This window comes from Arctopsyche grandis, chromosome 6 (genome assembly GCF_051622035.1).
Source record: "Arctopsyche grandis isolate Sample6627 chromosome 6, ASM5162203v2, whole genome shotgun sequence".
NCBI classification, from domain to species: domain Eukaryota; kingdom Metazoa; phylum Arthropoda; class Insecta; order Trichoptera; family Hydropsychidae; genus Arctopsyche; species Arctopsyche grandis.
Genome location: NC_135360.1, coordinates 24,124,618 through 24,143,212, shown reverse-complemented (window position 1 = coordinate 24,143,212; position 18,595 = coordinate 24,124,618). Strand labels below are relative to the sequence as shown.

Below are 18,595 nucleotides of genomic sequence, written 5' to 3'. Positions count from 1 at the left end.
CGACACTCTACCACATCCAGAGACCTCTGAACGACATACTTTTACCAACAATTAACCATACTTGTGTATACGTGTTACTACCAAATAAATACCACATTAAACATATAGTTGTATTAATACCGAACACAGACGAATCTGTCTACAATACATGGCGGACTGGTGGTGAAGAAGACCTTCACAATAAGACTAGTTCCCATACCTGGTGACCCCCGACTAAGAGCCACGCAGCCTTCAAAGCAGTCAACAAAGCAGCCCACAGCGCAGTCAACTTCCAACCTCACCATACCTGGTGACCCCCGACTAAGAGCCACGCAGCCTTCAAAGCAGTCAACAAAGCAGCCCACAGCGCAGTCAACTTCCAACCTCACCATACCTGGTGACCCCCGACTAAGAGCCACGCAGCCTTCAAAGCAGTCAACAAAGCAGCCCACAGCGCAGTCAACTTCCAACCTCACCATACCTGGTGACCCCCGACTAAGAGCCACGCAGCCTTCAAAGCAGTCAACAAAGCAGCCCACAGCGCAGTCAACTTCCAACCTCACCATACCTGGTGACCCCCGACTAAGAGCCACGCAGCCTTCAAAGCAGTCAACAAAGCAGCCCACAGCGCAGTCAACTTCCAACCTCACCATAACTGGTGACCCCCGACTAAGAACCACGCAGCCTTCATAGCAGCCCACATCGCAGCCTACATAGCAGCCCACATCGCAGCCTACATAGCAGCCCACATCGCAGCCTACATAGCAGCCCACATCGCAGCCTACATAGCAGCCTACATCGCAGCCCACATCGCAGCCCACATCGCAGCCTACATAGCAACCGCAGACTTCACGCAACCGCAGCCTACAACGCAGTCTACAACGCAACCCTCAACGCAGACTTCAAACGCAGTCCGCTACATGTCCCCACAACTAGTGACCATGTCAAACAACTCCGCAGCTTTCGCCACAACAAGACGTAACCCGGAGACAACAACCAAATGGATCCACTACTGTTGATCCGCCAGCACCGCTCATCACACCTTCGATGATTCATCACCTCGATGAGCCCATGCAGGACGCCGCAGCCTGCACAACAGCACCGTCCAGACCGTCACAAACCTTCACTACCATTGTAACGACCGAAACAGTAACATGGTGTGAAAGTACATATGGACCAGCTACTCCACACAAATCCCGCTGTCGAGACATCCAACTCCAGCACAACCAACGAAGACCAGCACTCAACGCACTTCGTCAACCAACGTTCTTCACGCAAGATCCGCTGTCGAGACAACTAACTCCAGCACAACCAACGAAGACCAGCACTCAACGCACTTCGTCAACCAACGTTCTTCACGCAAGATCCGCTGTCGAGACAACTAACTCCAGCACAACCAACGAAGACCAGCACTCAACGCACTTCGTCAACCAACGTTCTTCACGCAAGATCCGCTGTCGAGACAACTAACTCCAGCACAACCAACGAAGACCAGCACTCAACGCACTTCGTCAACCAACGTTCTTCACGCAAGACCCGCTGCCGAGACAACTAACTCCAGCACAACCAGCAAAACAGTCACGCGAATGACTCCACGCAGAACACAGCAGCCTGCACAACAGCACCATCCAAGCCATCACAAACCTTCACTACCAACGCAGCTCGCCCAAAATAAGCAACCTGGTAGAGAACAAGACTTGGACCGGCATGTAACACAAGACCCGCTGTTGAGACAACTTTCTCCAGCACAACCGGACAAACAACGACGCCATCGAGTCAATAGACTCCAACACATCAAGATTCCCACAAAATCACACACATCGCTAACACTCACCGGAGAGCCATGTAGGAATCTCGTCGTCGTCATCGTCATCGAAACCTTCGAGAATATTCCGCAACAACAAAATACATCGAGCGGAACAGCGCCAAGCATTCCAGAAAATACTACGCCTCGACGAAAGCAAATTCCCCTTGTACGCATCAATAACTAAATGCTCGTACAACCACTTCCATCAAGCATTCCAGAAAATACTACGCCTCGACAAAAGTGCATTCCTCTTGTACGCATCAACAACTAAATGCTCGCACGCATCAATAACCACTTCCAGCAATCATTCCAGAAAATTCTACGCCTCGACAAAAGTGCATTCCTTTCTTACGCATCAACAAACCACCACCATCGGTCAGGCGATTCCAGAAACACTATAAAAGGAGGTACAACCCAAACAACGCCAGTCGACCCACAGCAGCAAGCGTCGACATACAGCTCCTGACCAGCCACCACTACACTACACGGACTTGGAAGATCAACCAGCCGAACAACGAGCCAGCAACACACTGCCGTATTCAGAGACTTGCTGAACATAGCCGAATGCCGAGCCAGCGACACTCTACCGTATCCAGAGACTAGCCGGACATAGCCGAATGCCGAGCCAGCGACACTCTACCACATCCAGAGACCTCTGAACGACATACTTTTACCAACAATTAACCATACTTGTGTATACGTGTTACTACCAAATAAATACCACATTAAACATATAGTTGTATTAATACCGAACACAGACGAATCTGTCTACAATACATGGCGGACTGGTGGTGAAGAAGACCTTCACAATAAGACTAGTTCCCATAGGGGGGTTGAAGGTTTTGGACCGTTTCCCAGCCTATGGAAATTCAGTTGAATTTTGAAGAGGATCTTTATTACTCGATTAATATAGGTGTATTTGTATGTACAGCGAAGTAGGTAAAGGATTCACTGGAACGAGCTAGGTCGAGTTCCTGAAGCTCACTGGCATCTGGGGACGATGTACAGGTTTATAAAGGTGTTGCTTGAGCAACGCGTAGCTGGGCTGGTGAGATCACGTTCTGGAAGATTCCAACGGGGTCGAGGTCTTCCTTTGTGTTCGATGTTTGATGCGTAGTTGCGTAGCTCCTTGGGATTTCCCGTGTAATCGTGATTGCGTATCTGGAGCGAGTCGAATCGCCTTTATGGGTAAGCTGGACGAAGTATTTCGGCCACGGCTAACTTTCTTGTACGAGAAGAGGACGCGATGATGTCATTTGTACAGATTAAGTTCGATGAGGGAAATAGGTGATATCACAAGTCGTGCTATATCTCTACAAAATACTCATTTTATATGTAGGAATATAGCACGACTTGTGCTATTACGAATCAAAACCAGTGATGTCATCATCGATCCTGTACAAACATGCATAACTCAAGGGCAACGTCCCCTTTGACCATTCCAGAAGAAAGAGTTCATAGCTCGATCGTAAAACGAACGAAACCCAACACTGATGTCATCAGGCAACCGTAACACATGTCCTGAAAAGTCGTTTACACGTGGCACACGACCGCATTCTCAAACGAACGACGTCCTGGCGCTGAACCCATAGCTATAAACCATACGTGTATCGGAGACACGTGCCTCGAAAGCAGATCAACACGTGTTCCTAAAACACGTGTCTTGAAGAAGGAGACAAAGCAACTGCACACGGCACGCTTGTCAAATCAGACGCTCGTGAGACGCCGACCGAGAAGGTCTTGGCGTGACTGGTCTTCCCTTCCTGACCAGTCAGCGTATTCATCTACAGCCCCGCCATAAGGGGGCAGAGGCGCCGAGCAAACTCCCCGGCTCGGTCATTCAAGTCATCAATAAACGAGGTCATAACCCAAAATGACGTTTCTAATTCCCCACCCCGCAACGTTCCAGAGCGAGCTGATCGAGACGAAAACACATACACATACATACAGCCCCTGCAGCTATCGAAACAGTCGTGTTTCCCGATATGTTTGATTTGTGCACGTGTATGAAGTTTCAAAATTCAAAAACTTAAATCTGTTTCCTTGAGACCATTTGATTGACCAGAAAATATGTTTACCAATATTTGTGATGCAATCAATAAAATAGTTTCGCGAGCGAGGAAAACCTACCTTCTTTGAACCTCAGCAATTAGCGGATCAGGATCGCAGTCCATATTTGGAACATCTTACCAACCTTTACTTGCAGCTGTTGCGGTTGGGATCATTTTAGAATAAGACTAAAACAATACACGGCAATAAAATTTCCACGGAGAGTATATGGCCGCGAATTGTCGTTTCGAAAGAGACCGGCAATTAGCGACGAGCGACGCATCTAGTGTATCGACGATCGTCGTACGGAGCGGTCGCACTCAGTTGAGAGCGTGCGTCGCAGACTGAACGTGCCGACGAATTAGAATACAATCGACGTGAACAATTCCAATCGCCACGATGACTTCGCCGTCCCGCGTGGTGAGTTGACGCTAATCAATAATCACCAATCACCAATCACTATCTTCTCTTCACCCGACTCTCATTTTCTCTCATCATTCTCCTCTATTTACGTACACAAACGCAAAACCGCACGCATCGCCACTCGATTCGCTTCTACGCGCCCATCAACAAAACTCATCCCTAGACGTTATTCGAAACCTAAACAGTCGAATGCATGGCCTTTGTTCTCTTTGTTACCACTCGATGGATTGCGTTCGAATAGTCATATAACACAGGTATAGTGCATACGGATATGGCATAATATGTATTGGTCGTCACTGAAAAATATATGATCTTGCACCCGCTCTAAACATCTGTCGGTTATTGACTTTCTTTCTTTGTTGTTTTTTTCCGCGATACACCTGTTGATTAGCCTCGGTCATATGTTTTTGTTTGTTTATCGTGTTTTTGTTTGTGCACACTCTGATTCAGGAATTTTATTGTTGGAGATTCAAAACAATGGTGATAAAAATATATTACATTATCGTGCAACGTTTCGTTTCCGTTACGAAGGACGCACTAAGCGAGTGCAACGACTTCAAAAATATGTTAACTGCTTTATTTTTTTTACGAAAATCTTAACCCTTTGAATGCTGACCAACGCCGATCGGCGTTTTGCTGGCAAGTCCATAGGCCTGCAAAACGCCGAAAAGCGTTGTAATTTAGCATGTAGAAAGTAAACAAGAATACTAGCTGCTAAGCCTTTAAGAGGGCTGTACACCAGAAACCTCAATTTTGTTGCCGTTCCTTTCTTCGATATATATATATTGAGTGAATGCGACATTATATATCAATATATGTATATATTGAGTGAATGCGACAGTTGCGCTTCGACCAGATAAAGGTCTGTTCATACCTATCCAGCACGACCCGTATCCTGCAAGTACGGACAGTATTCTTTAGTACATTCTATATGGACGCGCTTGAATGCGTAAATGCGCATGCGCGAATGGAGTATGAATACGTCCATATAATGTACCAAAGAATACTATCCGCACTTGCAGGATACGGGTCGTGCTGGATAGGTATGAACAGACCTTAATACGTATTTTAAATCGACAAAATCGAGGTTTCGTATTCTCCAATTTTCTCCTCCGAAACTGGACCAATTTAAAAAAAAATTCATCATCGGTATGAGAAATATATTTTCTATGCAACTGTGCGCGTATTTTTTTTAAATCGACCGTTAAATAAGCACGCTGGACTCTTTTCGTGGGTGTAAAAAAGAGGCGATTTTATAGATGTTTGGCGGCTCCTAGCTCCTATAAAAAATAACTAATCAAAAAATAAAACGATAGATGCATCCCAATGGTGGATGTCCATAGCTTATTAAAAAATAATTTCTCTAGTGCCATAATTGAGGAAGGGAGAAGTGTAATACGTTTGTAAGGACAAGCCGCTGGTGTCCAGCCCTCTTAAAGGTAGCATTGAGAAAAAATGCACTGAATATGGGTCGTGTAATCCTTGTCATTCATTTGTCAACGTTTATAAAGACTCGATTACACCGGAATTTCTGATTTTATAGCCATAGTAGAATTTCTCGATGGAAATCTCTAACTGCTGAGTATTTTAGATTGTGGCTTGGCAATAGATTGTGAGCATTAAATTTTAACAACAATGAAGAAGGTGGAACTAGTTTTTGAAAAATACATTCATTAATAGACTTATTTTATTTATTTTATATTGTTGCAAGATATATTAGAGTCTAAACACACCTTTACAAAACTCGAAATCCTCGGCAGTAGTTATGTTTCTACGGTTTTTTGGATTAGCTACAATTTTTATCGGTCTCCGTGACGAGCCGGAAAGTTAAATTACCAAAAACGCAAATATCGGAAGGCAAGGATCGAAAATCGAAAGATCAAAAAAAAAGGGTGCATGGTAAACGGTACATACTCACTTAATTTGCGCGAGCAGGATACAACAGGCACAAGAGGAACAGGCTTTTCCTCCCGTATTAATGTGCGCGCGCAGAATTCGGGAGGAAAAGCCTGTTCCTCTCGTTCCTGTTGTACCCTGCTCGCGCAAATTAAGTGAGTATGTACCGTTTACCATGCACCCTTTTTTTTATCTTTCGATTTTCGATCTTTGCCTTCCGATATTTGCGTTTTCGGTAATTTAACATTCCGGCTCGTCACGTAGACCCAATTTTTATACCTGCTTTCTATTGAATTTCTAAATAATTCTAGTTGGAAATGTTAGCGATATTTCCAGCGTGGCGGGCTTTCAACAGAAAAGACGTCAGCACTCAAAGGGTTAACCTGGTACCAACTATCGTTATAGTCGAAGTGTATTTTCAGTTGTAATATTTTAACTAGCTAGAATATATTCCGTCTAACCCACGTAAGTTGATTCATATGGCGAAGTACATTCCAACTGGTTAAAATATATTACAACTGAAAATACAGTTCAACTATTAGTTGGTACCAGGTTAGATGCAGAGGTTAGGTTTTCGTGAAAACGACACTCGACTAGTAAACTGAGTTGGAAAGTTACATTTTTGTTTTGAATATATTCTTAGAGCTATCGTAATACGGTACTCATTACCATAATTCGTAATACCTATCTAATATTAACGCATTATTGAATTCTAAAGCATTCGTAATAACATCAGAGCTGTCGAAATTCAACTGTTATATAACAACTGGCGTACATTGTTGAAAACATATTTGCGTTTGTAGAGATATAATTTATTATTTGACTTGTATTCGAATATGAATGACCTAAAACGCCAGTTGGAATATATCACAGCTGAAAATGCACTTCGACTGTAACATATACAGTCCAATCGTTCACTTTGGATCGTTCAGGAAAATACTAGTTTTTTTCATACACGAACTATTGGGTTTAGTGTTAATAGTCAAATGCTATCTTCAAATAGACTCACCATGTGTCGCATGAAACTTTGAGATGTTAAAAGGTCAAGTATTTGAAATGGGAAATCCTATAGAAACTGCATTATAGCGTTGCTATAATTCTCGTTTCCGCTAATATAAAAAAATTGCAACCCAGAGTGAACATTCATGAAGATGGGACTAACTATTGAGAATACTTTATAGGGCGGGTTAAAGGTTTCGACCGTTTCCCAGCCTATGGAAACTAAGTTGAGTTCGGAAGAGGATCGTTTGTTTTTGTTCAATTGTTACAATGGTTATTGTATGTACGAAGAGGTTGAGCTTCGGAGAAGTGAGCTGGTTGAACTCCAGAGGTTCACTCTGGTGTTGGGAGCTGGTGCGTCGCTTTAAATACGTTCTGGCTTGAAGCGTGCCGTGTGCAGATGCTTTGTCTTCGTTTACAGGACACGTGTTGACCTGTTTTCGGGGCGCGTGTCTTATATGTAGTTGTGGGGTCAGCGCCAGGACGTCGTTCATTTAAGAATGCAGTAGTATGCCACGTGTAAATGCCTTTTCAGGACACGTGTTACAGTTTCCTGATGACATAACTGTTGGGTTTCGTTCGTTTTACGATCGAGCGATGAACTCTTTCTTCTGGAATGGTCAAAGGGGACGTTGCCCTTGAGTTATGCATGTTTGTACAAGATTGATGATGAGATCACTGGTTTTGATTCGTAATAGCACAAGTCGTGCTATATACCTACACATCAAATGAGTATTTAATTCTTAAACTTACTCGGAAATATTAGTCAATTGTTGTTATAAACCGGACTATTTCTTAAATTGCTCGATGGATTGCGCTGAATGAAACCTTTGCAAATTTGTTAAATTTTAGATTTTTTCTCAACCAGAAGAGAGTATTTTTGCTCTGGTTGTTCGAGGTGTTCACGTTTTTCTCTGAAACCGTTAGATTTATTGAACAGAAATTTATTTACATACAAACATCATGGTGCATGAACAAACTAGTTTTGTCAATTTGTTTTTTTTTTTGTGTATTATAACTGGCCAGATTGCTTCGCGTATGAACAAAATAGTATGATCGTAAACGAATGAAATGTACACTTGGACTCTAGCACAATACATAGGGAAAATGCTTAAAAAAACTCATTTACAATTCTGATGAATGCTCATAATACATTTTTATTCATATGTACGTAATTTTAAATGAAGACTCTTTAAATTCGACATTCTGAAGCAAAGATGTTTTGAATTGGCGCTCAAAATATACATACTTATGTATGTGTATAAGCACTATTTTTTTTTTCCTTCAAAATTAACAATTCACCTTTTCCCATTAAAAGATTTTTCGAAGCGACCAGTGGCACAAACAGTCGGAAGCATTTGTATTAAACATCATTCCTGTATTAAAACGATTTTTTATATTTGTCGTTTATGAAATTATTTCGATCTCATTTGAATCCAACTGAATTCTTATTGGATTTTTTGTATAATAATAAGAAACTGAATATTTTTTGCAATAACTATTATATAACCACACACCATCAAGTCTATCGTCAAGTTTGCATGATACGATAGTTGGATAAAGTATACTTGAAGGCATTACATGATACGTAATAAAATATTCTTGGTAACTAGCTTAATATTAATATTAATTATGTATTCATTTTTTTGAGCTTTTATTTACTTTGTCTACCTACATATATATAATATAAATAGTATATCAATATTTACCTAATTTGACTAATAAAGCGATTAGTTTTACTTTCCTTAAATCACAAACATAATACATATTTACCTTGAATATTTTTTGTGCAATTCTTATTTGTTGGCATTCAAGGCTAACGAGCAAAACTAAACGCATAAATTATTTTTATTTATTTTGTATATATGTATACAACATTCATTTTAATCGTTACATATAATATCAATGATCTACAACCGACATATGTAATATTTTAAAAATCACTTAAAATATTTTTACATTACATATTATTTTATAATTCGTTTTATTGAAGTATAGTAATAATTAATTAGAATCGGAACTGAAACAGAAATCGGGAACCGGAACTGAAAAAAGAATCGGGGTCCGAAACTGAAACAGAAACAGAAATTCGGAACCAGAATTGTAAAAGGAATCCGGAACCGGAACTGAAACAGGAATCCGGATCCGGAACTGAAGCAATAGTTGGGAACCGGAACTGAAAAATAATTGGGATTCGGAACTGAAACAGGAATCCGGAACCGGAAATGAAAAAGGAATCTGGATCCGAAACTGAAGCAAAAATCGGGAACTGATTTTGATTTTTAAATGCTTTTTATTATTACTAAACTATGTTCACAATACATCTTATATCTATTTTAATAGCTACTGATCTACTGATAATTTTACAATTTTAATTTAATTTTGTTAGTAATCATAGCATTATATTATTATAATATTAATATGTACAGCGTAATAGTAAAAAGCGCTCAAAAACCTATTTAGAAAAAAAAAATTGGGAACTGGAACTGAAGCAAGATTCGGGAACCGAAACTGAAGCAGGAATCGGGATTCGGAACTGAAGCAAAAATCAGGAACCGGAACTGAAGCAAGAATCGGGATCCGGAACTGAAAAAGGAATCGGGAACCGGAACTGAAAAAGGAATCTAGAACTGGAACTGAAAAAGGAATTGAAATCGATATATAATAATAATTAATAAGTGTTGCGTAGGGGTGGGTGGAGGATCCAAGTAAAAGGCCAACAGTCGTATCACAGCATTTATTGATGATTAAGGAGATACACGCACGGTCACTGCTCCGTCCAGAATGACCTGATATCGCCTACGTACCGCCTTATAAGGGGTAGATCTCTCAGGACGTCTAATCTGTTTACCTACTGTATAGTCACGTATTCGGATATGTATTCCCACGGTATGAGAAGTGCAATCATTGTTTAGCTTGCATGCACTTAGCTTGTCGCTAATCCTTAAAACCACTTACCCCGGTCACACGGTCTCTCAGGACGCTACCCGGCCTAATCCGATCGAAATTACTCGGCGGATCTGTTTAGTATACGTAACAATATGTACATTCTGGCATACTAAAATTTTTTTTTTTTACTAACCTCTTACACGTCACAAACATATCCACATATTAACATAAGTCACGTCTGTTTTTATATATATTATATTATAATATTTTGAACATTCTTGAAGAGTCTCAGTTGAGTCATCATCAGCGTGTTTATATAACATTATATATTTTAAATTTCAGTTAAAAAGCGTTGGTCCAAAACTAGTGCCGTTCTTCAAATCCGTCGCTGTATACTTCGTACTGTTCATTCCCGTGGACAAGCCCTCAGTATGGGCAATGTTCGTAAAATGTGCACCGATCCTCAGTTTGATGGTCTTTGTACTGCTGCATGGCATGAGTTTAGGCGATGAGTGAGTATTTCTTTATGTTTTTCACATTTTTATAATTCATTAAAAATCATATTCAACAGGATATTGTGTAACGTCATTGTTCCAGGTATATGTTTTCGCGTAGAATTCTCATCGGATTAATATTCTCATGTCTCGGAGATGCTCTGCTAGTTTGGCCACATTATTTCTTACACGGCATGGGAGCTTTTAGTGTTGCCCAAGTATTCTATATAAAAGCCTTTGGATTTGAAAGCTTAAAACCGCTGCTAACAGTTCCTTTGTATGGCGGTGCATTGTATGGTGAGTTTGTATGAATTTCGTATTAATTCATCGACTGTTACTATGGAATGCGTTAATTTTGATTCAATTGAACTTTTATCTAAATCGCGTAAAGGTTACATATTATCGTATTATTATTCAAAATTTTAGTGATAAAATTGAGAGAAAGATAATAAATTGCTAATATAATAAAATAAATGATAATTTTACACTGATTTTTATCTCTAATATATATCTCTAACTGTACAATAGTGATAGCTGCATGATGTTAGCAATTGTATCCTAGCAATTTATTGTCCAAGGTTATCAATTATTCTGTCTATCAATTTAACTATACCAGCGATTAAGTGGAGAGTAACAATGCGGTGTGTTCTTATATTGATATTATTAAAAAAAATGTGCTGAAAGTATTTTTATGTAATGTTTACAGTTGTCTCTATATTATTGCCGCATACGAGCGACGTGTACACTATCGGTGTTCCGGTTTACGGAGTGCTCCTCACCACCATGGTCTGGAGAGCTATCGCCAGGGTGAGGTTTTCGAGGAATCAGTGGACGTGGACTGAAATATGCTCCTGCATCGGCGGAATGTTCTTCGCCATATCCGATGGAATTATCGGTTTCGATCGTTTCCTTCAAACCGTACCATATTCACAGGTAATTTCACTTTGCACTAGCTCGGTGCGTGCAAATCTGAGAGTAAAAGTACACAATAAACGTTTACTCTAAGCACCTCGAAAAGCGTATGTAAATATTGCATAAGTATTTATCATAATTCAAATTGTTTGTTTGTGCAAAGAAAAAACTGTTAATAATTACACGGTGGTTATAAAATATTTATTTTAATTTAAATGCAAATCATTTCTATTCATTTAAGCTGATGTTGATAATTATCAACATCTAATGATGTTGATAATTTTTTTCACAATATCTTGAAATTTTTTATCTGTTCTATTATACATATACATATGTATATCCATATCATGTGTTGATGATGTCAAAATAATACCCGAATAATTCATAAAAGAAAACATTGTTCATCACACTTGAAGTATTAATTATGTTAGCGTATTTATTATAATCCTAGAAAAGTATTAAACATATATTATATAAGGGCGCAAACACACTAAGTGGTACACGGCACGTGTTTTATTTTTAGTTAATTTTGCACATGTAAAAAAAAGCTGGCACGCCTGATCTACGCTATGACGATCCAGGCCCAAACTCACTCTTTGGGGTTGTTTTCGGTGATATTTTATCCTTGTTGACATAGGTTTGCAGTGATCTATGTACATATGACGGTGATTTCCATATTTTAATAAATAATAAGATCGTACGAATTAATGATGACATGAAGATACGCCCATCACAGCTATGTAGTCACCTAGGCATGCTTTGTTGTAGGATTCAGTGCGTCTGGGCCTTAAGAACTCTTCATTATAACTCGATAAACAATGGTGGTTGCATTAATGCTAAGCACCGAGAGGTCGCCAGGTTCCATCCCATAAGCTGTTCTCGATTGAAAACAATTTATTTATCTGTAGTGCTGCTGGTCAGACTTGGATATTTGTGACTCCAAGTCGATCCCTTCTTATCAGAGTGCCAATCTATCTGATGTCATTGTTGAAAAGGTTCCTCCATCAAATTAGCAAAAACTATCCTACCCAATGTCAACACTAATTGAATATGATCTCAAAAATTTGTAATCTATACATTTACATGTACAAATTTAATACCATAGATGTCGCCCTGGAGGCAACCCGTAATCACATGATGAAAAAATATAAATTTTAAAAAAGAAAGAAAATGGTGACAAGCTAGGGTCCTTTGAAATGTGATGTTACCGGAGAGCGTTGAAGACCTCCTGGAAGGAACATGTGAAGAACGAAACTGTCTTCCAACTGCTTCCTAAACATAGAGAGCTTCATGGTGCTGAAAACTGGAATATTTTGGCCATATAATTCGTAGGCCCAAGTATTGCCTTGTACAGATAAAGTAGAAGGCAAATGGTGGCTCGGAAGAAAGAGGCTCTCTTGCTTCCGGAACATCAGAACATGGATTTGTATTTTGGACCCCATATCATGTGTCCGAGGTACTCCATCTTTCTCCGATTGATGACAAACAAGTTCTCAGCCTCTCCCTATTGTTACGTACACCGCCGAGTAGTTGCAATCGGATTAGGCCGAGTAGCATCCCAGAGACTGTGTTACCGTTATAATTGGTTTCTAGGATTATCTCTAGACTCTAAGTGCATGTAGGCTGAACAATGGCCACTGAAGTGGCCGCTATTTGGTCCCTTCGCAGAAGTGACCGATACCGTGGGACTGGGTCGTGGGAATACATATCCGGGTACATGCCTAAACAATAGGGAAGTAACCGGACGTTGAAGATGCCTTGAGCAACCGACCCGTTATAAGGCGGTACTTAGGCGATATCAAGACATTCTGGACGGAGCACTGCCAGTGTGTCATCAATAAATGCTGTGACACGACTTTGGCCTTTTACTTGGATCCTCCACCCACCCCTACGCAACACTATCAGCTTCATTTGTGACTTTTGGTCCATGGGATCTTCAGCATACGCTTGTATACTCACATCTCAAAATCTTCGATGCGGCTGATCATCCTGGTCTTCAGAGTCCACGCTATTTTGTCTTTCACTTGACAACTGACAATTAATACTTGAGATATGTATAGATACAATCGACTGTGAGATGAACAATGTTACAATGAGAAAATTTCTTTGCTAAAATGATAAATTATAATTATAAGTTTTTCAACAACTGCATACTTTTTATGTTCTATATACTATGTATATATGTATTAACATATTATTGATTGCATTTTTCTTTACTTTACAGTTGTTGATCATGACTACTTATTACATGGCACAAGTTGGTATTGCATTGAGCGTCGTCGATTCAAGCTCAGTATACAAGCTGTCGCTGCAGAGTCAACTGAAGGCGGAGACAGACGATACCGTCAGTTCTATAATCGCAGGAATGAATGTGTCTTCCGATACGGACGAAGCATTCGTATCAAAAGCCAAGTGGAACAGCCACGATGTTCGCGAGCAAGTTGCTGTTCATCAGCACTCGAAACATGACTGAAAATATGTATAATCATAAGAAAATCAACAAAAAAAAAATAGAAAAACATTTTACACTTTATCGTCGGTAGTTATTTGCAATAATATACGTGCGCGTATACACATAGGGTTATAGTGAGAGCGAACAATCGTGGCTGACGCCTGGGTTGCTGTTCGTACTAGTGTTGCACCGAAACTACATAGTTTCATTTAAATATGTTTGAAATGCCCGAGGCATGCCTTTAAGGTTCTTATAACCCGGTCACTGCTACTTTGTAATAGTACTTTATCGGGAATCTTGAGTGTTTTAAAAATGGCACTATAAAATCATTATTTAGTCACTAAAAGCGACACTACTCAACGCCCGCCCAGGGTACAAGTGATAAAACGGATATATTAATATAATCAATATATTGTAATAAGTGTTCTTTACATATAATATCAATAAATTTACATACATACATAAATGTATAGGTGATAGTACTTTGATAATTATTTTTTATTATGTTTTATGGTACATTATTAGTGTTAAACACACTTGGAATATTATATTGAAACTACTTATTTTATATGTAGGTAAATGAAATATGCGTATATGTGTATTTCTAGGTGATTTAGCTTTAAATTTAATATGCATTTGAAAGCATATGCATATTTGTGATCAAAGTTTTAACGATGTTTTTTTTTTAAATACGTATGCGTACATATATGTATAATGTCGTGACTCTCTAATTAGAAAATTGTCTGCAAACTTTCGTTTCGTCCCAGTAATGTATTTTCTACTTTATATCCATATATTGGAAACCTGTTTCTGTTTGATCAGTTGTAATCAATGCATTACATATAATATATTTAAGTTGAATTAAAAATAGTGTCTTCACTTTCAGTTGTACTTTTTTGTTACATATGAAGAATGGTTAATTTCTGAGGTATTAAAAAATTGTAGTTCCTAGCAACCGTGTTTGGTTTTAAATTTTGTAAAATTTGACTTCGATGTGACTATATATAGTTTTTTACGACTATGTTTATTGAAGAAACTTAGTCTTTTTACTGGTGTTGGTGTATTTTAGGTAAAAAAGCTAATTACCTTCTATCAAATATATATTATAAATGTGTACGTCATATCCATATTTATGACATTATCAAGTGATCTACGCCCCCCCATGCTGGGTAAGAAAAAAAGTATAGTTTTTATAGTTGAGATATATAAAAATTTTTCTTTGTCAAATTTTACTCATCGTATTTAATAATTGAAAAAAATTATACATTTGTATAATGTATATTTTATTTTATTTTTGTCAATTTTTTACTTATATTTACATAATTATTGTTGTCCAATGATTGTTGAGACGTTAAAATCTATCTATATTTTTCTTTATTAAGTGAAATACCTATATATTTCATGGTTTTATATTAAAATTATTTTTTTATGTGAATATAATTAAATAATAGAAATCTCACGTAGTTTTTGTTATTTACAAGAAAATGCGATATTTTTTCACATTATGCATTCCCTTCATATATGTATGTATATACATATGTTACAGTTGAAGTGTATATTCCAGGTACCAACTGCCATTATATGTAGTTGAGGTATATTTTGACTATTTGGAATATATTCCGTCTAACCCACTTAAGAAGATTCATATGGGGACTTATATTCCGAATAGTCAAAATATATTAAAACTAAAAATAAAGTTCATTTTGAACACGTTCTTAGAGTTATCGTGATACAGTATTCATTACCTTTATTCGTAAAACCTAGCAAATATTAACGCATTATTGAGTTTAAAGCATTCGTAATCAAATCAGAGCTGTCAAAACTCAACTGTTATATTACAACTGGCGCAAATTGTTGAAAGTGTATGTATTTGCGCTTGTAGAGATATAATTTACTAGTTGAATTGTATGCGAATATGAATGACCTAAAACGCCAGTTGGAATATATTACAATTGCAAATACACTTCAACTGCAACATACATATGTACATATAAATCCATTCGTCCATTCATGTACATATGTAAAAATTTAAACAAACAAAAACAGACTTCGAGAGTGGGTGATGATTTCTTTGGACAACATCATATAATAAACAAACGTGTCTAAAAATATTTTTATTACCAAGATTTTGTAAATCTTTCATAATAACTTGTGAGTAGCAATATAATGCTACAGAGTACACATAAAAATTATTTAACAATAAATTTTCATATAGCAAAACGTATTAATAGTGAATTTCAAAAGTAATAAATAAATGACAAATGAAGATATAAAAGCACAATATATAAAGTTGCATTTAAGTACACAAATGGAACTATTCTCTTCGCAGATTATCAAGCCTTGCTTGTAAATCAGCATCTGCATCATTTTCCATTCCTCCGCCACCTGCGGCCATTGCAGCCGACGGCTGAGCAGGTTGCTTTGCACCTATTAAAAATAAAAATGAAGTTTTCACATTAAATGTATTGGACATAGAAATTGTGAGTGTTACAAAAATTACCTGGTATTTTTAAAGCTCCGCTTGCTTGAGGAAGTCCAGAAAGCTGATCGTTTAATTGTAGGCCCAGCTCATCCAATATCTGTGTTACAACAGCATCACTGAAGAAATAAAAATCAAATATAGTAAAACGTTTTGTTTGAATGACATTGATTCTTTAAAAATTCTAAGCAATTTAGATATACCTTTCTTCTTCTTCGTCGTCGTCTTCCATTGCATCGTCGATAGCGTCGTTCATCATTTCTTCCTTCATATCCATTATTTCAGATTGTTTTTCAAATTCCTAACCAAAAACATAACACAATAATAAAAAAAATAGCAAAACTTTGCGACTAAAACAGATAAAAGGAATATGAAAGAATTACGTGTAGTATTTTTTGGATTTGTGGTAAATTTAATTGCTTATTCATGTTTTGCATTGCACGTGTGACTCCTTTCATCGCAACGGCCATTGTATTTTGAGATTTGAGAGTTTGAATTTTTAAAGATACTGCTTGAATATTTGCTTTCATTAACATGAATTTACGAATGTATTTCCTAGTTCTAACGAGATCCTTAGCCATTATTTTGACGGCATCCTAAGTATTGGAAATAAAGAAATAAGATTAATTTTCAAAACAAGACGACACAATCAATATAACGTCTAGTTTTTATTACCATTTGGCCCTCCTTAGCTAATTTCTTAATATCAGCTATAACTTTTTTTTCTTGCTGCTCCATTTTCATTTTTTCTCTATCTAAGTCCCTCATTGCTTTATTTAGAGCTCTTTGATTGTTTCTGAGCATCTCATCTGGGGTCAAACGGCGTCCAAATAACCACTCCATTTTGATACGTTATCTGAAAAATTATCATGTGTAAATAATACAAATTATTACGAGGTCGATTAAAACCATTGAAAACTTTAAAATCCTTAAAATGCTTGGTCAAAAAAAAATACTTGAAAATAACAAAACGATCTAAAGGTAATTGACATTGAGATAATACGACATTTTCCATTGATGATTCATACTTCAAATACAGCTACTACCGAGGTGAACATTCGAACTAATACACTTTATATACCTAATTGAAATTAAATATGATATAAAATTAAATTATATATTGAGAAAATACCCGTGGGATACAATGCAAGAATAGGGAACAAAACAACCAAACGTCAAACTAACTGCAATGGCGTCATCTGTCACCGCAGAGTATGGTCTTAACCACACAAATATAGACCAGTATTAAAATTAAGGTTCGGTGATTTCTTGTCAAATGTGAATTGTTAACAGGATAACCGTTTGCTGTATACCAAAATAAAATAAAATTTAACCCGTTTACCAAAGTAAAATAAAATTCAATTTTCCTACCTTGTGTGCACACTTAAATTTAATAGCATCTGTATAAATCATAATTAATTCGGGGTATAGTGTTGAAAATTTTAATCACAATAAAAATTAACCAGAAAACCAAAACTTTTAGTTCTGAACAGGACCAGGCGACAAGAGAGACTGAATCTTTTCAAGTTCATTCATGAAAATATAGTGTTTTTACCCTCTATGGGGACTAATCTAGTTGTGAAGGTCTTCTTCACCACCAGTCCGCCATGTGTTATAGACAGGTTCGTCTGTGTTCGGTATTAAATACAGCTATATGTTGGATATGGTATTTATTTGGTAGTAACAAGGTATACACAAGTATGATTAATTGTTGGCAAACGTGTGTCGTTCAGAGGTCTCTGGATGTGGTAGAGTGTTGCTGGCTCGGCATTCGGCTATGTTCGGCTAGTCTCTGGATACGGTAGAGTGTCGCTGGCTCGGCATTCGGCTATGTTCAGCAAGTCTCTGGATACGGCATTGTGTTGCTGGCTCGTTGTTCGGCTATGTTCGGCAAGTCGCTGGATACGGCAGTGTTGCTGGCTCGTTGTTCGGCTATGTTCGGAAGGTCTCGGGATACGGCAGTGTGTTGCTGGCTCGTTCGGCTGGTTGATCTTCCAAGTCCGCGTAGTGAAGTGGTGGCTGGTCAGGAGCTGGATGTCGACTGGTCTGCTGCTGTGTGTCGACGCTTGCTGCTGTGGGTCGACTGGCGTTGTTTGGGTTGTACCTCCTTTTATAGTGTTTCTGGAATCACCTGATCGATGGTGGTGGTTGTTGATGCGTAAGCGAGGAATTTGCTTTTGTCGATGGGGTGGACTTTTCTGGAACGATTGGCGCCG

At 38.2% G+C, this 18,595-nt stretch overlaps 2 protein-coding genes across 3 annotated transcripts; one reads left to right on the top strand and one right to left on the bottom strand.

Annotated features, from left to right (window-relative positions):
* The first annotated feature begins 4,087 nt into the window (after window positions 1-4,087).
* On the top strand, window positions 4,088-15,358 carry LOC143912611 (lysoplasmalogenase TMEM86A). The gene is made up of 5 exons (XM_077431904.1): window positions 4,088-4,255; window positions 10,385-10,554; window positions 10,640-10,833; window positions 11,243-11,469; window positions 13,673-15,358. The coding sequence occupies exons 1-5, from the start codon at window positions 4,235-4,237 to the stop codon at window positions 13,919-13,921; spliced, it is 861 nt and encodes a 286-aa protein (XP_077288030.1). The 5' UTR covers window positions 4,088-4,234; the 3' UTR covers window positions 13,922-15,358.
* Vps2 (vacuolar protein sorting 2) lies at window positions 14,299-17,620 on the bottom strand. 2 transcript variants are annotated; one of them, XR_013260646.1, is made up of 7 exons: window positions 17,512-17,620; window positions 17,055-17,235; window positions 16,763-16,975; window positions 16,583-16,680; window positions 16,401-16,498; window positions 15,610-16,327; window positions 14,299-15,503 (listed from the first exon to the last, which is right to left on the bottom strand). XR_013260646.1 is itself a non-coding variant. In XM_077431905.1 (6 exons), exons 2-6 carry the CDS (start codon window positions 17,220-17,222, stop codon window positions 16,215-16,217), a joined length of 690 nt encoding a protein of 229 aa, XP_077288031.1. In that variant the 5' UTR covers window positions 17,223-17,235; window positions 17,512-17,620; the 3' UTR covers window positions 14,882-16,214. The 2 variants fall into 2 exon arrangements, 1 of the variants encoding a protein (XP_077288031.1); XM_077431905.1 differs by having other exon boundaries at window positions 14,882-16,327.
* Window positions 17,621-18,595: the final 975 nt, after the last annotated feature.